Below are 14,522 nucleotides of genomic sequence, written 5' to 3'. Positions count from 1 at the left end.
AGGAAACATCATTTTATTTTTCACATCTTGAAGATGGATTAAAATGGCCTCTTTAATCAGGGAACTTAACTGTTTCATACTTAAACTGGATATCATTGGATTTTTCACCAAAATAGATCGCAGCCACTGAGGATCTCAGGCTTTTTATATTCCCCCAGACATGGGCCCAAGTAACAGAACACCATGAAACCTGTCACCTCTAAGTCACTGCCTGTATCTGGTCCAGGCTGGCATTGGCTGAAAGATCTTAACATCTGCTGGTTTAATTAATGGTCTGAGTTGATGGAATCAGTCCATTTCCTAATGGACAGGTGTCCACGAAACAAAAATTATCGCCAACAGGCACCCCTCGTAGCAACAGCAGACTGAATAAGCACAGAAGAGACATGTAGACTGACACAATGTTCGCTTTTAGAGGCAATCCCTTTAACTGGGGTTGATCATCCTTGGCTGATGAAGAACCAGACACTGCCACTTCTCAGTCTGTGCCTATTCTTTAAATAACTGCTCAAAAAATCACTGGTTTGCAGATAAGGAGTGCAGTCCATATGATGTGGCAGTGCCATACCCTACAATCCCTTTTCTTAATATGACCTCTCAGCTGGAAAGGTACAATATATACCATATGCACCCAAATCAGAACAAGGAAATTGCATCTCTTGACAAAAGATACTGTAGCAAGCCTCATGACTAAAACTATTTAGATATATAGGCTGCATTCATTATAGTGGGCAGTACTAAACTTCTGAGTCAGGGTTGTACAATGTGAGGGGTTAGGTTGAGGCTGGGCTCTCACCTGGCCACCAGTTGCCCACATTGTTCCAACTGCAAAAGCAACTGGAGTCTCCCGGCTCCCCTTTCATCTTTGGCTGCTTCCTTCCCTTGTCCCAGGGGGTAGAGCAGTGCAGGGAGAGGAGGGGGAGGCCAGGCTGTATGCAAGGACTGGGCTGCATGGGAGGAGAGGGAGGATCATACTTGCATGGGGCAGCAGTGGGGGGAAGGTGCATGGCGTAGCAGTGCAGTGGGGAAGTGCCTGTAAGGATGCACTTTGCAGTGGGGCATGGGGGACGTCACAGCCACGCAGTACAGCAATAGGAGGTGCGCAGTGCCGCAGTGAGGGTTGCCCAAGGGAGTGCACAAAGCAGTGTGGGGCAGGGAGGCACGAGCATCTGCACAGTGCACAGCCTGGTAGCCTGTGGCTCGCTGACACAGTCCATGTGGTGTGCAGTCCCCGCTGGTGCGGCCCCTGGGGACTTGGAAGTTGGAGAGCCCTACTCTGAGTGATCTAGTCCCCAGCAATATGGTGAAAAGCCATCGGTGTTTACTCTGCTGATTTAATTCTAGCATTCTGCTTTCTGCGTTGACAAAATTGCTATTTTTTTAACCATTCCAGTAGTATATTGATGATTTCAGTTTCATACTTACATCACTTGCCAATTCATTTGCTTTCTTGGCATTTTGGTAAGCTGGCGTGATCATAGCAGGAAAGCTTCCTTTCCCCCTGTGCTCTTCATATTCACCCATATAATCCTGCAGAAAATTCAAGGACTATGGGTTACTAATGACTGTACTAACCACCCCCCCTCCCAGTCTGTTCTTGTTTGTCCGGCTTATTATTTCCATTTCTTTGTTAAGTCTGTCATTTCATATTGAAATATATGCATTTCATCATCATTATATGAACTTTCTCTATGGTCTCTTTATTTATGTTGCCCAAGTGATAGCATTTTATAGTCCCCATGTAGCATTAATATATGTTTGTCTGCAAAGACAAGAAAGGAAGAATGGTGAAGGACTCAGGAGTTCTGATTCAAATCTGGCTCTAGATGAGGGCCCCTGCATGACTCAATAACATCTCTACTGGCTTTAGTCCTCATGTTTTAAATTGTGAAAAAATACTGTCCTAACCCTCAGGGATCTGTTGAGGATGAAGTCACTCTGTCATTAAGAGCTACTCGGGTAGTATGAAAGTGAAAAAACAAAGCAAGCAAAGAAGTTCGTTGTGTTAACGTTGTCATTCTTGTTGTTCTCGCAGACTGATTTCAACCAAGGTGCAACAGCACCCTGTGGTGCCTTGAGATCCTTTTGAGGGTGCCATGACATGCCACACGATGTTATTAGAGGTGTATCTCCATGTGCTATTAAGATGAAGAAATAAACTCCAGTGCAGTTTGCTAACTGAGGCACAAGGGTACTAAAGTGCAGGGCTAGGCAGCAGGCAGTCCCCATGCTTTAGCACTCCCGTGTCCCAACCAGTAGGCCAGTGCAAAGCAGCAAGTATTTGCTTTGGATTCGGATTCAGAGGGACACTGATTCGATTCGGTGATTCAAATCACTGTCCTGATTCGATTCAGTCAATTCAGATCCGGAGATTCGGCACCAATTCAGAGATTCGGCCATAGACTAAACAGGCAGCAGTCCTCGATGACACCGGATAAAGCTACCTCCAACTGGTAAGTCTATTTTGGTGGGCAGAGAGGGGAGGGAAAGGGCATTTGGGGCAGGGGGGCGCAGATCAACACCTCCACAGCGGGGAAGAGATTGAGGCTGGGGCTGGGACAAGCTGCCCAGCTGGGGTGGGCGGACGCGGGACTTGGGGAGGGGAACTCCTGCCACTGCGTGCCACCTGTCTGGGAGCTGCTCTTCTGGTGGCTCCTCCGGCGGCTCTCGCTGCCTGTCCGGGAGGGCATGGGAGCGGGCATGTGCCCCCGGATCTGTGCAGGGCAGGGCAGCCTGGGCCAAGCTGTGCTCTGGATGGATAGCAGAAGGCACTGGGAGCAGGGGTTTTGCCCTCCCACCACTGCACTGTACTGCTGCTTTGCCTCAGACGCTTGCCGCTACACCACCTCGGACAAGAGGTTCACAGCAGTGAAACCCGCTCCAGCCTCCTCGCACCTCCCAGACAGGCCGGGGACACACACCCACTCCTGAAAATATTTGCCTGGTCAGGAATGGCATAAATAGTGTAGGAAAGAAGTAAACCCTGCCTATTTTTGCATTCTCTCTCCTAAGGGCTCTCACCGCAAAGAAGTGCATTGTAGTCATGTTGTGTTGCATCCAATATCACATGTTAAGATAAGGTCACACCAGACTGAGGTCTGGGAACAGCCTCTGTACTTGTTCTGTACCTAAAAAGAGCTATATATATATGCAGAGGCTCTAAAAATAACCATGAATGATTAGCTGGGTCGCTCTTTTAAAATGCTGTTCTTCAGGCTGATTTCTAACTTCCATTCTGACTTCTCTTCTTCAGTTCTTTACAACTTCCTCAACAAATGTCTTTCATTTTTTTCCTATCTTTGATCTCAGTCCAAAACTGATATTTCCAAGTTTGAGCTAAATCAACTCAGACACTTAGTAGTTATCCAAACATGAACAAAACAGATTTTTAACAAAATAGGAATTTTTCATTCCGACAGCTCAAAAAGGGCTGAGGCTATAAACTTCAAATCTCACTTATTTTCTTGATCCTGTTGGGTTGGCTTCTAATACCCTTAACACATGTTACATAGCACTTTACTCCTAAAATAGCCATGTTCACATCAATGAAACTATTGGATGGGTAGTGTCCTGTCCAATTTGAAAAAGGGTATTATAATCTGCCCCAACAAGATCATGAAAGATAGGATAAAAAAATGAAGAGGATTAAAAACTACATTTAGACTGCTCATAATTTTGACACCTCTAAGAACAGCACATGAAGAAATAATAATTGTCTCTTCAAATATAATCCTTGGGGTTATGATCATTGTGCTGTACATCTTCCAAGGGAGAGGCATCATTTCAGTAAAAAAGGACATGGGGATTTTTTTAGCATTGCCACCATAATAATATTTGCTGAAAAATTAAACAAAATCAAGCCACAGTGCACAGTGTTGAAAGGAAGCCTGTTTGTCCTCACATAGTTGAAGAACAGCTTGTCAGGGTAAAAATATCACTCTTATGCACAGCCAAAGTTTTAGAGACCTTCTATGATCTTAAGTGCTGTTTGAATTTATTTAAAGCTGCAAAGCTACTAAGACATCCAGAAATGTTGGCCCAGAGAATATGTCTAACTGCCTTCTCTCTAACACCTCATCCTCTTTCTTTTGAGGCTTAGATTTCTCCTGGAGGGAAACAAAGTTTAAGCCAGAGGGCAGCAGGTTGCATTGCCCTTGTGAAACTTTATGGCAGTACGAATAATCAACTGCAGCACAACATCTCTTAACAGCTCCATACCTGACTAAACTGATCCATGTTTTCTCTTGTGAAAGCAGCATCTGTTCCAACTCCTTGGCTGGCTTTTCCCCTCATCTCTTTTTCATACCTTTGATGATACCTCACCTAACAGGAAATTAAAAAAGAGCAAGCCAGATGAGTTTGCATTTGCTGCATAATAAATCACACGCACATGTTGATGATAAGGGATTGCCAAAATGTCCATAGCTATCAGTCCACGGAAGACATGTTTGCTACGTGAATCTAAAACAACAAAATAGCAGTGTTTGGTTTCACATTATTTTAAGAACATACAATATGCCCTACCAGTTTAGATCACTAGTCTATCAATACCAGTATCCTCTGCTAAGTAGCAGCTGATGCCCGATGCGCCAAGGGATTCAAAAACAACAAATAATGAACCTAAGTGCAAAATTACCATAGGTGCCATTCATCCTGCTTAATCTCACGGTCTTTTGCATGCTGTACAGAAGGATTGTTTGCCCACCAGTAATAATTAATAGGAGATTTTATTCTGCAAAATGATAATGAGAGTCTTATTCTATTTGAGAGTTCAAGTGTAGGGCCAGGATTTACACTATCCCTGTTGAAGCTAAAAAAACCCATGCTGAAGCTTCCCACAGATCAAGGACAATGTGCATAATAAACTATGGGCCCCTCTTAATTTTCACTGATGAGTTAATGACCTGAATAACTCTGTGGTCACAATTTAAAGTCACATCTATGCATCTAGCACATTGTACAATCTATAGCTCCTATCACTGCCCAGATATAAAATGACACTAATGAGTCATTTGGAAAATATGTTCATTAATCAAAGGAGCCTGGTAATTTTCTATTGCAAATCCTTCTTATGATTTGATGTGGTTTGGATTGGGCTTTTCAGGTGCAGAAGGGGAAGAAGAATCATATTGTGAGGCCAGAGCCAAAAGACATATTTTATATACTATCAGCACTCTGTTTTATTTATAGCCATAGTTTTATTTATAGACATATAACCATAGTTTTATTTATAGACATTTATAGCCATAGTTTTATTTATAGACATATAATTAATTCTCAAAAGGCTGGCTTCTTTAGGCCACCAAGACTGCTCTGGAGCACTTGCATGGTGCTCCCTCCTCTGCCAACATAAAGGGAGGGCTGAGCAGGACAGGGAATTTGTAGGGACAGGGAAATTCATAGTAGAGAAAAGCTCTGCTAAACCCTATCTGCCATTGGTGTAAGGTCATGGAGGAGCATTGTACCCCTGGTATAAATAAGAGTTGCAAATAAGCAGCTCCAATTTATGCCATGGCTGGGCAGCACAAAATCAGAGGCCTGACTCCTTGTGGTCCCCTCCTCCCTATGGTGTGCAAGTGCAACTAAGAGCGGGTGGAGAACCCAGCTCACAGGCATGACCGCTGCTGGTTTCATGAACATCGAGATCTTGTTTTCCTCTGTGCATAAGCAAAGGCCTGTGGCCACACAAAAAACAATGCCACAAGTTTTGTCAGAAAAGAATATCGCCCAAAGACAAACATGCTGTTATCACAAAAGAGAGTTTTTGTCACTCACATCACTGGCTAACTCATTAGCTCTCTTCGCTATTTGATAAGCTGGGGTGATCATAGCAGGGAAGCTCCCTTTCCCTCTCTGTTGTTCATAATCTTCTGTGTATTTTAACTGTAAAAACAAGATCATTTAGGAACAAATAGAGCGCACACATTTATATATACAGCAAACAAAAGCAACTTTAAAAGAAAAGCATTACGTTCGCAAAGTAAGTACTCAAAATTAGGAAATGCTAGCATTAAAGTGCCTTAAGTTCCCCCCCACCACCCATCTGAGTATGTATTATCATACATTCTTTAATATACAATAGCATACTATTTGATTCACAAGACCTCTGGCTGATTCAGTGCCCAGGGTGAAGAAACACAGTTGTGAAATGAAAGAGGCTGTTGTCAGCCCCTCCTTTATTTGTTGCAGAAGTTGAAATCACAGAATTACAGAATAGGGCTGGAAGGGAACTTGAGAAGTCATCTAGTTCAACCCCCTGCCCAAGGCAGCAGCATCCCTATCCAAACCATCCTATACAAACCCATAGTCTAACCTCTTAGCAAAGGTACACAATCAACCCTGATACAACACAAGATATAACGCCCTAAACAACCACAGGTAAAGCAGGGGGACCATGGCAGGCGATGTCCCGCTGCTGCAAAGGTTGTTAACATCTGCTCGAGAGATCTCAGGCAGTGGCCCACACCTCCCATGTTCTAGCAGTGAAGTTGTGTGTACATGGTAAATGAAGATCCTCTCTTCCTCTTCTCCATATTCCCCATCCAATCCCAGTATCCCCTTCCCAGCTCCCAGTCTCAGCCTTTGCCCCATCGTGAGTTCTCACCAGTTGTCTACCAACCCACCTCCTTTTCTACTGTACTGGTTCCCAGTTCTTTGCCCAGCCCACCCCAGCTCTAAGCCTAGTTTCCCTCCCCACCTATCAGCTTCCATCCCTAGTCTTTCTCCAACAGGCTCTGAGGATCTTTGTCCCAAAATTATTACCCAGGTTTGTCCCCCTCATGTATTCAAGTCAGGCAACTTCCTCCCTTTCACTGCTCAGACTCTCGCAAGAGGATATGACAACACAGGAGAGATGGGCTCCTTGCTTCCCTTTCTGCCCAGGTCTGCTCCACAGCTGCAGAGAGCTGCAACCGCAGGAAAAGTCCTGCTCGGCCCCAGACAGAGTATGTGCAGAAGAGATGGATTTTGGGGGGAACATATAAACTAAAATCTAAACATTTTATACGAGTCCTACGTAAACTACAATTTTTCAAAGTCTTAAAATAGGTTCGAACTTGGATGGATTTTCATAAGGATGGAAAAGGAATATCCCTGACCAAAAGTCACCTAACTGTCAGATGTCAAAGCATGCAAGCACTACAGTTTCTCAAGGAAAAAGTCACCAGAACTTTTCAAAGATGGAACGTGCTTTTCTCCTACGCCCCGTAGAAATGGCTGAACAGTTTTAGTTGACATCCCCAAAAAATCTTTAGCTGAGATAGAAACAAACATGAATCATTTCAGCTCAAAAGGTTATGGTTTAGAAAAGGTATAAGCAACTTAAAATAGGTCTTCTAATAGGAAGCGTCTAGCAACATGAATAACAGACTCTGCTAAGCAAACTTTTAGACAGTTGTGTGCTTCAAAAGCTCTAATTTAAGTATTAGATTGTATTTGTCTTTGTGCTTCAAGAAACTATTTAAACAGTTTAAAAGATCTCCTTATTCTCTCCTCCTACTTTACTTACATCACTTGTAAGCTGCCCTCCAACTTTTGCATGTAGTATATCGGGAGTGTCTACAACAGAGGTGAACTTGGAGACCCTTTCTTCATGTCCACGCTTATACTCTACCTGGAAGCATAAATTGAATGCATTTTAAAGCCCTTTACTAGTAAATATCTGGTTATCTCCTTCCATGAGACTGGAAAAGGCAGCAGAACTGACCTTTGAGTCAGCTAATTATTTTCAATGTTATGTCCTCAGTATAAAGCTCTTGGCTGTAAATACAAAAGAAGGTGCAGCCGCCACTGATTAAATGATCACCATTGATCATTACAGAGTATTCTGACTTTACTCATTGGCATTATTAGCTCAAATGTTCTATTATTTCCATTGTAGGTCTATAGTGTCAAAAGTGTTAATTTTATGTAAAGAAAACATGAGCACTGTTGAGGGAAATGTTTATAACTACTTTTTTAATGCTAAATAATTCCAGCAATACGTGCAATACAGCCAGGCTGTCTTCATATAAAAACTGAGTCCAGCTCCTACTGAAGTCAATGCCCAAAATAACCAACATTTTAAATTACATTTGTAAACAGTATAAAAATACTGCAAAATTCCTCTGTAATGGCACCAAAACGCTATCTGACAACTGTATCACTGCATTGCTGCATGCTGGTCATGAAACCCACTGCATGTTTCTACAAGGATTTGAAGGGGGGCTTATTTTCATGACAGCTTTTTGGATTGTTATTTTTATAATACATATGTAAACATCTATCATATACATACATTAAAGAAAATTATTGTACTGGTATGTATCGTTATATAATAAGATAGATGAAAAGGCCAGAATAAGTGGATAAACAAATCAATGAAAATTAAATAGGAAAATAAGAGTAACCAGTTTAGCTTAAAAACAAAACACAAAGGGGGGGTTTGTAAAGCTGAAATAGCAATTATGTCATGTATTACGCAAAAATTTGCTGTATCTTAGAAGATGCCCATGCTGCAAGCTGTCATTTATGGTATTCTTCCAAGGCAAGGTAGGTTCCCAAGTCAATGTGTCAATAAAGTAAAAGATTTACCACTTTTGCAGGATTAATTTTAAGATGGGTATTGGGCACCAGCTGTGCTTTTTAATGTCAACTATTTAAAACCAGGATTTCCTGAACTTTAGTAACTTCAATGCACACAAAAGAAAATTGAGACTTACATCACTGCTTAGCTGAGTGGCTTTCTTAGCAATCTGGTAAGCTGGAGTGATCATAGCTGGAAAGCTGCCTTTCCCCTTCTGTTGCTCATAATCTTCTGTGTATTTCACCTAAAAGTAACATATTTTTTTGGTTAAAAAAAAACTCTGTTCATTAATGTGACCCCTCTTTTTAAAAACAAAAAAATAAGCAAAGTAGGTAATGCATATCCCATACATGTTTAAGGTATTTTAGAATAAATGACACACAAAAGAACATGTATTTCATATTTTTTCCTAGTTACAAAAAATCTCAGCTACAGTGGAAAAAATCCATCTGCATATTTGATACACAGTAGTTTATACATGACTACTGCTAATTATATATGTCTTTCAGTTCTTTACTCACTGCGGCTGGATGGAAAGCTACAGGTACTTGTGTACTCCATGAAAAATAAAATGTGTTTTCATAGATTTCATAGACGTTAGGGCTGGAAGGGACCTTGGAAGATCATCGAGTCCAGCCCCCTGCCAGAAGGGCAGGAAGTCAGCTGGGGTCGTAGGATCCCAGCAAGATAAGCATCCAATTTACTCTTGAAGGTGTTCAATGTAGGTGCTTGAACCACCTCCAATGGCAGGCTACTCCAGACCTTGGGGGCTCGAACAGTAAAGAAATTCTTCCTTAAGTCCAGCCTGAAACAGTCTTGCAGTAGTTTATAACCATTCGACCATGTCATCCCTTGGGGCGCTTTGGTGAACAGACGTTCCCCCAGATCCTGGTGAGCACCCCTGATAAACTTATAGGTTGCCACCAGATCACCCCTGAGCCTGTGCCTTTCCAGGCTGAAGAGTCCCATAGCTCTCAGCCTGTCGTCATAAGGTCTGTTTTCCTGACCTCTGATCATGCGCGTGGCTCTTCTCTGGACTCTCTCAAGCTTCTCCACATCATTTTTTAATTGTAGGGCCCAAAACTGGACACAGTACTCCAGCTGTGGCCTCACCAAGGCCGAGTACAAGGGGAGAATGACGTCCCATTATCCATCAGTGGAGCTACTTCACTGATGGTAGCCATGCTAGAAGATGTTGGGTAGGCAGGACATGTCATCAGACATGTTAATGTCCAGGAACTGAACTGTATCTTAACTTCTGAAAGTCATGATAATTCCTTTTGAATATATCTAAACTGGGAAGTAACACTCCTAGGTGACTTTGACTATAAATGTATATCTAGACAGACAGAGCACACAAAGGCTAAAAAAACACTGTTGTTCAACAAAGTTCAAATCCATGTCACCCTTTCCTTTGGTAATTTGTTATTGACAGTTTAGCTACTATGAATGAGTAAGCCCTCAGAATATAAAATAAGCTATAAGAATAAAGCTGCTGCAAAGGTCAGCCCACTTACATCACTGAGAGTCTTCTGCGACTGAGCTATCCTGACCATTGAGGGATCTGGAATGGCTCCAGAATACCAGGTCTTGCCCTCCCCATATGCCGCTTGATAGGTTTTCTAGAAAGGAAAGATTAAGTGAATAGGTTTAAATATAAATAATGAATTTACTAGGGAAGAGGAAAACAAATAAAAATCCATCACAAAAATCAACTTACACTGTATAAATAGAAAGCACAAAAATATATCCACGTGAGTCTTATTATTTTTAATACAAAGTTGGAGTTTAACTGGTTCATGGACTTGGTTCTGTCCTTGCATATAGAGATGAATTTTATTGCAAAATATTTCTGAGCACATTCTGCAACGTTTTTATATGTGATATGGAATTAGGGCTTATTTCCCCCAAATTTCCAGTCGAATATTTGCTGAGTAGTTCACTGCATCATGCAAACAGCAACTATATTGCTAGGCCATCATTATTATTATTGCTAAATGCATGCTAAACAGCGTGTAAGTATATATGCAGAACAAAATATTGTCCTTTTTCTGCAAATTCAAGATAAATACATTTTCTTTTCTTCTTTGCAATACTTTTCTTCATAGAAAATTATAGCAAGTGGAAACTACCAGACCGATAACCTTGAGAAATGACATTTGCTGTTTACCTGAAGAACAGGCATAGTATGGGCCATATGCACATCCCTCTACCAAAAGGGCAACTTCTACAACTTTCTTAAATTCTGGCTACAAATAGATGGTGCATTTGTCCCAGGAGATACCATTTTTTCTCAGGACAATGTGCAGTCATTCAGACATCCATGTCTGTTGTCCCAGGACAAATCCTATAAAGGTTCATGGGATAAGAATTGCTAACAGTTTGCACTAGGATATCATGAAGAGCAAGTGAAGGTTGTCTGGGGATTGTATCATTGGATCAAAAGCGGCAGTGCATTCAACCACTCGCTAAACTCAGACGGTAAGGACAACATGGGTACACACCAATCTCACAACTTTTCCGTTCTAGGACAAAAACAGGCATAACTCATCCTGGGACAAATGTGACATTTATTCTTCACTCGTGGTTCAGAGTTTTGAAAAGAGTGAAAATGGCATTGGGGATGTAGGTCATGGGCTGAGCCTGTCCAAGATGGCAATGCATTTGGTTATTACTTACCTAGGATGAATCTCATCTGCCCATCTATAAGCAGAAACAGCCTATAGCCCAACATTGTCCATTAAACCAGCCAACCTGCCATTTTCCATCAAAGTTCCTATCTTTAATTAAGGGAGGGATTTTTTAATATTAGCCTGGAGTCCTGGGGGCCTCGGGGAGCTGCAGCCACAGAGATCCCACCGCTCAGAGCCTGGTCGGCAGCCAAAGCATGGCTCAGGCTGGCCAGCCTCCAGTTTTGGGTGGCACATGCTGCTCCCTGCATGTGCCACCCTGCTTTTTTCTCATGGGGTTTTTTGACCCGAGGATCTCCCAGGATCAAAAATCACCCCCGACTCCACTCCCCCCTGCACTGCTACCTTGCAGCATGGGGAACACCTGAATGCGAGGTGTGTGGCACCCCAGGACGGGTCCACGGTGTCACATATCACATGGCCACGCTTGTCTGGATGCAGCCAGTAAGTAGCAATTTACCTCTTCTCAGCTGCCAAATTTTTGGACCTGTGGGGAGGTCCATGGGCCAAATAACACAGCCTCACAGGTCAGATCTGGCCTGCAGGCCAGATGTTAAGCACCTCTATTTTAAAACAATGCACGTCATGTCATTGTCTGTGCTCCCTTTTCCATTCTCTCACATAAATGAGTTTAATAAGGAATTCCTCAGCCATTGTCCTATTGCTCCTTCCCCCTGATCCCATCTTTGTGGCACATCTACTTGTCATCTTTAAAAGGAATCGCTACCATAAATTCTGTGTCACAACTTTGTTAGAGGATCGAGTCAGAAGAAAAATGACGTTAGGAAGAAACAAGCCCCTAGGAAAACATAAGTGGATGAAATCCTGAATATGCTGAAGTCAAATGAGAGTTTTACAATGGATGTCTGTAGGGCCAGAATTTAATTTAGTACTTGACAATGTGGCAAGAAAAATGATGGATTATAATAATAATATACATGGTGCCCTTCACTTGAGGATCTTTAATTGTGAGCAAATCTAATTACTTCACTACACAGAGAAGGAAACAAGGCATGGGGAAGATAAGTGACTTGACTATGCTCATCATTCAGGAATAGGACCAAGATCAGAGTCAAGAGTATTTCTGCACCGCATTCAGGAGTGCAATTGCAGCATATGTAGCTATACCCAAGATAACTCTGCTAGCTTGAGGCCCAAAAGAGCAAAACCAGAGCAGCAAAGGCTTCAATCAACAAAAAAGTCCATGGAGTAACAGCCCACACTGAAGTCCATATTGTGACAGGTTTACTGCTTTTGGTGCCTGATCTAGGTAAATTAAAGCTAGCCAGGGTATATCAATACTTGCTGCAACTGCATCTAGTATTGCAGTGGAGGTACTCCCCAAACCTCCTGACTTTGCTCCCCCGCTTTAACAATTACAATGCACTGCCTTGAAAAACAAATGAAAATTAAACAGGCCATTCTAAAAAAAAAAAAAGAAATGGACTGTTCTGAGTCAAATGCTGTGCATAAATGCATGCCAACCATCATTTTATTCAGCATGGGGAAGTAGCGCACACCAAAGCAATGCTTCGCAGGATGCCTCCTGGCAAGCTCCAGAAAGGTGTACCCTCGAAGGGCTTCTCTTACCTGACTGGCCAGCTGCTGAACTTTACACGCGGCTTCCACCTCTCTGCAGTTCATATCCCACTGGAAAACGGATTTGAATCGTTCCCCTTCTTCTCGATATTTACCCTGCAACAAAAACTCAGCATCAATATTTTTTTTTCTTATTGTGGATGCAAAAGGCAAAGAAGGGCATCATTTTAAAGCTGGAAAAATGCCTGGGTGTACAGCACTGTAGAGTTAGAGTGAATTGCAAGGGAAAAGGCGAGTAGAAGTGAAATCAATACTCCAAAACGAATGCCAGACTTTAGTGGGAGTTTAGGTTGTAGCCGTGTTGGTCTAAGGATACAGGCAGACAAGGTTCCTTGGGTGGCTTTAGTGGCTCACATGTCAGATGTAAGCAATGTGCCCACCACATTGTGGGACTTTCTTTGTGTCTTTCTGGGTCCCAGATCCTTAACCAGTGCAAACTGGGTGTTCCTTTCAATACCATGCTATAGTTAAAAGAAAACCTGTACTGATACAGACAGAAACCATTGTGTTCATTACCGCTGTATCGGAGGAGTGCGTCACCAGGGCATCCCTGGGGAAGACCAGGACCAATGGATATATAGTTGTCTTCCTGCCTAGAGTGGCGGGGCTGGACCCAATGATCTGCGAGGTCCCTTCCAGCCCCTAGCATCTATGAATCTATGAAAAACCTTCAACGAGCAGGCCTGGACTATGGAAACTTTGAAGCCCACAAGAAAATACTGTTCACTGGATTCAGATCTCCATACTCACAGCTTCCACAGATCCCCCTTTACCAATATTTCCTCTTTGTCTGCCTATCACAACCTTTCTCGGCATGCTGCCTTACCCTGTGAGCACCATTAATGGGTTTATACTTTCTCCTACCTGTCTCCCATCCCTACCCAAGGGGTGTATGAAGTAGAGGCTAGATTAGCTCTCATCCACTTGGTGACTTCTAACTAAGACAAATTGCAGTCATTGGAGCTACTTGCTCTTAGGGAAACAGTGCATTGCAGTTGAAACCCATCAAGAAGATCTAAGTGGTTCCTAGACACATCTCCCCTTCCTCCATGCCCAGCCCCCACACACACGCACATAGTAATGAAGACTAAAATCCCATAAAAATCTAAGCAGATAATACAATTCAAATGTTAGTAAGAGATATTTTGTGAAGGAAACCACTATGAAACACTAGACCTAAGTATCAGTCACAAGGCAAAATTGCTCTCATTTATCCCTTTCTGACTTCAGTGAGGTCAGTGAGGTTGTGTGAATATACTTAAGGGCATCGTCTAATCTGATGTCTATTATTATAACTCTTTATTTGTATTGCAATAGTACCTAGAGACCCAAATAAAATCAAGATCATCTTGTGCTATACTGGCACAAGCATTGCCCTGAAGAAGTCATAATACTGAAATGTATATATTGTCCTCATTGTACAATATCTTCATTATACAATTAAAGAAGGAAGCACAAAGATGGCAATGCCCTGCCCAAGGTCACACCAAACATAAGTGGCAGAGCAAGGAATTGAATTTTCAACTCTTAAGCCTCAGTCTAGTGCCTTAAGCACAAACTAGTTTGTTATTTTCATTTGGGACCCAATGCCAAATTTTTTCTATACTACAAGCTGCCATAGAAGTGAAAAGGCATTTTCAATAAAGCCTGGATTAGGCCTGTAGATACAC

At 42.3% G+C, this 14,522-nt stretch overlaps 1 protein-coding gene across 1 annotated transcript in view; it reads right to left on the bottom strand.

Moving 5' to 3' along the window:
* The window catches only part of NRAP (nebulin related anchoring protein), a 62,521-nt gene that overhangs the window by 44,444 nt on the left and 3,555 nt on the right, over nucleotides 1-14,522 (bottom strand). Inside the window, exons 4-10 of the mRNA XM_019485950.2 lie at nucleotides 12,844-12,948; nucleotides 10,081-10,185; nucleotides 8,700-8,807; nucleotides 7,508-7,612; nucleotides 5,776-5,883; nucleotides 4,219-4,323; nucleotides 1,426-1,530 (exon numbers count right to left, since the gene is read on the bottom strand). Of these exons, the coding sequence (XP_019341495.2) occupies nucleotides 1,426-1,530; nucleotides 4,219-4,323; nucleotides 5,776-5,883; nucleotides 7,508-7,612; nucleotides 8,700-8,807; nucleotides 10,081-10,185; nucleotides 12,844-12,948 (741 nt within the window). The remainder of the gene's footprint in view (nucleotides 1-1,425; nucleotides 1,531-4,218; nucleotides 4,324-5,775; nucleotides 5,884-7,507; nucleotides 7,613-8,699; nucleotides 8,808-10,080; nucleotides 10,186-12,843; nucleotides 12,949-14,522) is intronic.

This window comes from Alligator mississippiensis, chromosome 6 (genome assembly GCF_030867095.1).
Source record: "Alligator mississippiensis isolate rAllMis1 chromosome 6, rAllMis1, whole genome shotgun sequence".
NCBI classification, from domain to species: domain Eukaryota; kingdom Metazoa; phylum Chordata; order Crocodylia; family Alligatoridae; genus Alligator; species Alligator mississippiensis.
The sequence above is the reverse complement of the archived record's forward strand: the minus strand, read 5'-3'. Positions and strand labels throughout refer to the sequence as shown.